Source organism: Seriola lalandi, unplaced genomic scaffold (assembly GCF_002814215.2).
Source record: "Seriola lalandi dorsalis isolate HSWRI2012SDOR001 ecotype SW California unplaced genomic scaffold, Sedor1 jcf7180002054972, whole genome shotgun sequence".
In the NCBI taxonomy this organism is placed as follows: domain Eukaryota; kingdom Metazoa; phylum Chordata; class Actinopteri; order Carangiformes; family Carangidae; genus Seriola; species Seriola lalandi.
In genome coordinates, this window is record NW_019525660.1 from 5,314,950 (window position 1) to 5,321,880 (window position 6,931).

The following is a 6,931-nucleotide window of genomic DNA, read 5'->3' on the forward strand; positions in this document are numbered from 1 at the left end:
TATAGAAACTCAGCAATTTGATACACATGCTCCACCAGAACTTCAAGATGCTATGCTGCTGCCACCAATCCTGTGTCGTGAAACAGTGAAAACCCGTCCCTCTAGCAACAAGGCACAAGATTCACTGTATGAGTCTTTTAAGGAGCACAGACCGGTTTCTGGGGAACACTATGATCCTCCCCCTGCCCCAAAGGTATTTTTGCCAAGGCATAAATATTCACCGGTTACTCCTGACACTCAAAAGAAATACACATCAGCTACTCCTCCAGCTCCTCACCCTACCCAGTATAACAAATACTCACCTTCTACACCTCAAACCCATGACTTAGCCCACTATCTTATGAGAAGAGAGATGGTGAGCTCTGGGCTCCTTGCCTTTGATGATTACCCAGAAAATTACTGGTCTTGGAAAGTGTCTTTCCTTGCAGCCACAAGGGAGCTAAACCTATCTGAGCAGGAAGAACTCAACCTACTGGTCAAATGGCTCGGGCCCGAGTCATCAGCTCAAGCCAAGCGGATAAGATCAGTACATGTAAATAATCCTCGAGCAGGTGTTATAATGGTATGGGAACGCTTGGAGGAAACATACGGAAGCCCAGAGGTGATTGAAAGTGCTCTAATGAAAAAAGTAGATACTTTCCCAACTATTTCTAACAAGGACACACATAAGCTCAGAGAGTTAGGTGACTTGTTGAAAGAGCTAGAAGCAGCAAAGACTGAGGGATTCTTGCCTGGACTCATGTATCTGGACACAGCTAGAGGTGTGAATCCAATAGTTGAAAAGCTTCCCTTCTCACTCCGGGAACGCTGGATTGCACAGGGATCCGGATATAAGGAGGATTACCATGTCCCTTTCCCACCATTCAGCTTTTTTGTTGACTTTGTATGTTCCCAGGCTAAGACCCGCAACGACCCCAGTTTTGCATTTAACCTTTCCTCTACCCCCAGTCAACCCAAGTTTGAAAAAGCACCAAAATACTTCACAAAATCAGCTGTGACTGTTAGGAAAACTGATGTCACTGCCGCAGTTGGTGCACCTCAAGCTGGCACAGCTGTGAAGAAAAATGAACCGGACAAACAATGTCCTATACATAACAAACCTCACCCGCTGTCAAAATGTTGTGGGTTCAGAGGAAGACATCTTGATGACAGAAAAACATACTTAAAGGACAATTCGATCTGTTTTCGATGTTGTGCTAGCACCAAGCATATGGCTAAAGATTGTAAGACTATGCTTAAATGTGTAGAGTGTGAGAGTGACAAACATACCTCAGCGATGCATCCTGGTCCAGCCCCATGGTCATTTGGTGGGCAAGCTGAACACTCACCTGAGGACAAGCAAAGCGGGGAGAGTGAAGACATTGCACCTCCTATAGTCACTTCCAAGTGCACCGAGATATGCGGCGGTGCCCCAAAACCCAGGTCTTGTTCAAAAATCTGCTTGGTCAAGGTTTCCCACGCCGACTATCCAAGTAAGTGTCACAGAGTGTATGCAGTACTCGATGACCAAAGCAACCGGTCTTTAGTAAAATCAGAGTTCTTCAATCTATTGGACATCAACAGCAGTGCATCCCCCTACACTTTAAAAACATGCTCCGGCACAGTTGAGACTGCAGGGAGGAAAGCGAGTAACATCATAGTGGAGTCACTTGACGGGAAAACTAAGGTGACACTTCCCACCTTGTTGGAGTGTAATTACCTGCCTGACGACAGATCAGAGATCCCAACCCCGGAGTGCACCCAATATTTTCTTCACCTCCGACCAGTGGCTGATAAGATCCCTCCGCTTGACGATAGTGCTCCCATCCTGCTTCTGTTAGGAAGAGACATTTTGAGCTTGCATAAGGTACGTGAACAGCGTAACGGACCTCACAACTCACCGTACGCCCAGCGCCTTGACCTTGGCTGGGTCATAGTTGGGGAGTTATGCTTAGGTGGTGCTCACAAGACAGAGGAGGTCAACGCTTACAAGACTCATGTCCTTCAAAATGGACGCTCCTCGTTCCTCAAGCCATGCACTAACAATCTTCATATAAGGGAGAGGTTTAAAGGTCCCAACCAGTGCAGTCTTCTAACGCCATCTCACACGGAGGAGAGCTTTCAAGAGACATGTAAAGATGGTTTGGGGGAAAGTGTCTTTCAAAGGACGCCTGAGGATGACAAACTAGCCATGTCAGTGGATGACAGTGATTTTCTCAGCATTATGGACAATAACGTGTTCATAGACGACGAAAACCACTGGGTGGCTCCGCTACCCTTTCGTTCACCTCGTAAGCCCCTTCCAAATAACAGAGAACAAGCCTCCCAGAGACTCCTCTCTCTCCAGCGCTCGTTCAGAAGGAGACCTGAAATGAAGGAGCACTTTGATTTTATGCAGAAGGTCATTGACAACCACCAGGCAGAACCAGCTCCTCAACTACAACCAGGGCAGGAGTGTTGGTATTTGCCGACCTTTGGGGTTTACCACCCCCAGAAACCTGGAAAAAAAAGAGTTGTTTTTGACTCTAGTGCTGAGTACAAGGGAACGTCGTTGAATGATGCCCTTCTCAGTGGACCCAATCTCAACAACACACTAATTGGTGTTCTACTAAGGTTCAGGCGGGAACAAATAGCTGTCACTGCCGATGTAGAACAGATGTTCTATGCGTTCAAGGTCAGACAGGATCACCGCCATTTCCTTCGGTTTCTGTGGTACAAAGATAATAATCCAGACAAGGAAATCATTGACTACTGGATGACTGTGCACGTGTTCGGGAACAGCCCGTCCCCAGCTGTGGCAACATATGGGATGAGGAAAGCTGCAGAACATGGAGAGACCAAACAGGGTACAGATGCAAAGCATTTCGTCTTCAGTAGTTTCTATGTCGATGACGGACTTGCTTCAGTGGCCAAGGAGGATGAAGCTATCGATCTCCTGCAGCGAACCAAGAGCCTTCTGGCTGACTCAAACTTAAGACTTCACAAGATAGCTTCAAACAGCACAAAGGTCATGGAGGCCTTTCCTGTGGAAGAACGAGCATCTGACTTTAAGGATCTAGATTTGGGAGCAGACCCCTTGCCCCTCCAGAGGAGTTTGGGTTTAAGCTGGGAACTCCAGACTGACAGTTTCACTTTCAGAGTGTCAAGAGACGTTAAACCATTCACTCGGAGAGGCATGCTGTCCACGGTAAATAGTCTTTATGATCCCCTTGGATTCGCTTCCCCCATCACGGTCCAAGGCAAAGCATTGGTGAGAGATATTTCCTCAGAGCAGCATGAGTGGGACACACCTCTTCCGCTGGAGAAAGAGAAACAGTGGAAGGCATGGACTGACTCTTTAACAGAGCTTGAACAGGTTTGCATTCAGAGAGCATACATTCCAGTCTCTATTTCATGTTGTAAATGGATAGAATTATGTGTGTTTGCTGATGCTTCAACTATGGCGATAGCTGCTGTAGCCTACCTGCGTGCCTTGGACTTTGATGGAAAATGGCATGTAGGGTTTGTAATGGGAAAATCAAAGCTAGCTCCATACCCCATGCACACCATACCACGCCTGGAGTTGTGCGCAGCAGTCTTGGCGGTCGAGCTGGCAGAAGTGATCCAATCTGAAATAGATGTAGAGTTGCAAGACGTTAGGTTTTTCACAGAGAGTCGCATTGTGCTGGGCTACATCCACAACAGTTCACAGAGGTTCTATACCTATGTAGCTAACCGAGTAGCTCGCATTCGGAGTTCCAACGAACGGAAACAGTGGCAGTATGTGTTGACTAATGAAAACCCTGCAGACCATGGAACCAGGTCAGTTCCAGCGGCTCACCTGGTCTCATCCAGTTGGTTGCTTGGCCCTCCTTTTCTCAAACAGTCAAGTTCCAGCCAGGAAGATGAAGTGGAATCGTTTGAGCTTGTGCAACCAGATTCAGATAAAGACATATGGCCCCAAGTTACCTGTCTCGTAACCAAGGTCACAGAGCAGTCTCTTGGAGCTACAAGATTTGAACGCTTCTCTGTTTGGAAGACTCTAGTAAGAGGCATGACAAGTCTTGTTCATGTAGCCAAGTCATTTTCCGGAGAGACAAAGACTGATGGATGTAAGGGATGGCATCAGTGTGGCCAACCACTCACCACAGAACGCTCTCAAGCGAAGGAGCACATCTTCAAAGCAGTGCAGGAGGATGTGTATAAGGAGGAGCTAAAATGTCTAACACAGGGCATCAGAGTTCACTGCCAAAGTCCCCTTGCAAAGCTTGATCCCTTCATTGACCAGAGTGGATTGATTAGAGTTGGAGGACGGATACACAGGGCAGATTTGGAAGACCAAGAGAAACATCCACTCATCCTACCAGCTGGTCATCATGTGACCACTCTCCTGGTCCGACACTATCATGATAAAGTAGCCCACCAAGGTCGCCACTTGACAGAGGGTGCATTGCGGACTGCTGGTGTCTGGATAGTAGGAGGAAGGAGACTCATCTCTAGCATCATATTCAAATGTGTCATCTGTAAGAAGTTGAGGGGCAAGAGAGAAGTTCAAAAGATGTCTGACCTGCCGGCGGACAGGTTGACAATGGACCCGCCATTTACTCATGTAGGGCTTGACGTTTTTGGCCCGTGGAGCGTCACCACATGGCGGACACGAGGTGGAGCTGCTGAGAGCAAGAGGTGGGCGGTCATTTTCGCTTGCCTAAGTACAAGAGCTGTCCACTTGGAAATTATTGAATCGATGTCAACCTCGAGCTTCATCAATGCCTTGAGACGCTTTCTGTCCATACGGGGACCTGTGAAACACTTGAGGTCGGACAGAGGCACGAATTTCATTGGTGCATGCAGAGAGCTTCAGGTTAACACAGACGACCCTGAAATCAAGAACTACCTGCAAGACCAGGGCTGCACGTGGACCTTTAATGCTCCCCATTCCTCGCACATGGGAGGAGCTTGGGAAAGACTAATAGGAGTGGCAAGACGCATCCTGGATGGACTGCTAGTGAAGGATGGACCTATCAGACTGACTCATGAAGTCCTATCAACCTTGATGGCCGAGGTTATGGCCATCATGAATGCTCGACCTCTGGTCCCCATCTCGTACGATGCTGAGATACCTGAAATGCTCTCACCTGCCACTCTGCTCACCCAAAAGGCAAGTGTCACTCCTGCACCCCTGGGAGACTTCAAACTGGACCATCTATGCAAGGTACAGTGGCGCCAGGTCCAGAGTTTGGCAGGCTCCTTCTGGAAAAGGTGGAGACTGGAGTACCTGGCAACTCTTCAGCCACGAAGGAAGTGGACCACGGAGAAACCTGACATCCAGGAGGGTGACATTGTTTTGATAAAGGACGTTCAAGCAAAACGTAATGAGTGGCCTCTTGGTCGGATAAGTAAGGTCATTGCCAGCTCAGACTCCAAGGTCCGTAAGGTTATGGTAAAGACTCTTAGCCAGGGGGTTCTTAAAGAGTATCTTAGGCCCATTAGCGATGTTGTTTTACTTATGTCACAGAAGAAAGAGTAAATAGTGGTATAACATATGTATACCAAGCGGGGAGTGTTCTGACTCCTGTAAGTGTCTAAATAATGTTAGTGGCCCCCTAGTGGCATGTCAAGGCTTTACACCTATAAAAGGTCTGACTTGTGAAGTGACCTGCAGAACACATGCAGACTGTGCTACACCGCAGTGGTTGTTGTCGGAGCCTTGGAGTAGATCCATCAGTAAGTATGGCTGAATCTAGCACATTTAAGTTAAGTTTAAGGTTGTTAAAGCGCATTGAAGTAGAAAACCTTTTTTATATCTTTGGTTTGTAAAAAATTCTTACGATGCTAATGTTAACAATATCGTAGCTAATAGCATAGCATATTCAACTCATTAGCAAGCCTCATTTACATCGTATTATATGTTTGTGTAAACCACTGACATTTACTGTGTTTATGCTGTTACGTAACCGTGAAAGGATACTTATAAAAGATGTGTTTGCTTTGTTAATATTGTGTTACTTACTTGATCTGTAACCTGAAAAGGGAAAGAAAGTGTGACCAGTGTTGTTGCATGTATTTATTTCAATTGTACATTCTGTGTATTTCATTCTGTTGCAGTTTTACAACAAATACGAAAGGTCTCCGAAGATTTCAGTAAACAGCTTTCAACCTGGAATCAAGCCTACGGGGTCTTTTGTTGTTAGCTATCTGTCTACGATACAGCTCACGTATTATCCAGGACAGAATAGTATCATTAATGTATAGATCAGCCACTGTTTGGATTTTTCTATCCCTCCACTCCCGCAACACTGAGTCAGTGATATGGTGTGAGATGTCAGGATTACCCCACAGGGGTGTCCTTCTAAGAAAAGAGATATTTGTATCCAGAAGTGAATGAGATTCTTGCCAAGCAGTGAACGTATTCAGTATTATTGAATTGTTTGTGAGTGAGGCTAAACATTTCTAATAATTCTATATAGTTATATATAATTTTATATAGTTCTGTTTAAATATATGTCCATCTGGTTTGCCAATTTGTATACCCAGATATTTGAAACCACTGTTGCACCATTTCAATGGGTCAGTGAGAGCTCTAATATTGTTGTCCTGTATATTTAGTGGTAGAATCTCGCTTTTAGTGTAATTTAATTTGTATCCTGAAACTGCACTATATTCTTTGAGACATTTCAATAGGGGAGGGACTGATGTGTATGGATCACTTCTATACAATAAGAGATCATCTGCATATAAAGAAAGTTTGTGTTCACTTGTGCCAAATTTGATTCCAGCTATGGAGGTGTCGGAGCGGATAGCGATGGCTAATGGTTCGATCGCTATTGCGAAGAGCAGGGAAGAGCTTGGACAGCCTTGCCTGCAGCCTCTGGATAAGGAGAAAGTGTTAGACAGGACATAATTTGTTAAAATATTAGCTTTGGGAGCATTAAAAAGTGTTTTGACGTATTGAGTGAATTTCTCTCCAAAGCCC

At 45.8% G+C, this 6,931-nt stretch overlaps 1 protein-coding gene across 1 annotated transcript; it reads left to right on the forward strand.

Moving 5' to 3' along the window:
- The first annotated feature begins 1,276 nt into the window (after positions 1-1,276).
- LOC147817123 (uncharacterized) lies at positions 1,277-5,842 on the forward strand. Its single transcript, XM_087171749.1, has one exon. The coding sequence runs from the start codon at positions 1,277-1,279 to the stop codon at positions 5,483-5,485; it is 4,209 nt and encodes a 1,402-aa protein (XP_087027875.1). The 3' UTR covers positions 5,486-5,842.
- The last annotated feature ends 1,089 nt before the right edge of the window (positions 5,843-6,931 follow it).

Coding starts and splice junctions, on each gene's coding strand:
- LOC147817123 (XM_087171749.1), top strand. CDS start 1,277: ATGCATCCTGGTCCAGCCCCATGGTCATTTGGTGGGCAAGCTGAACAC.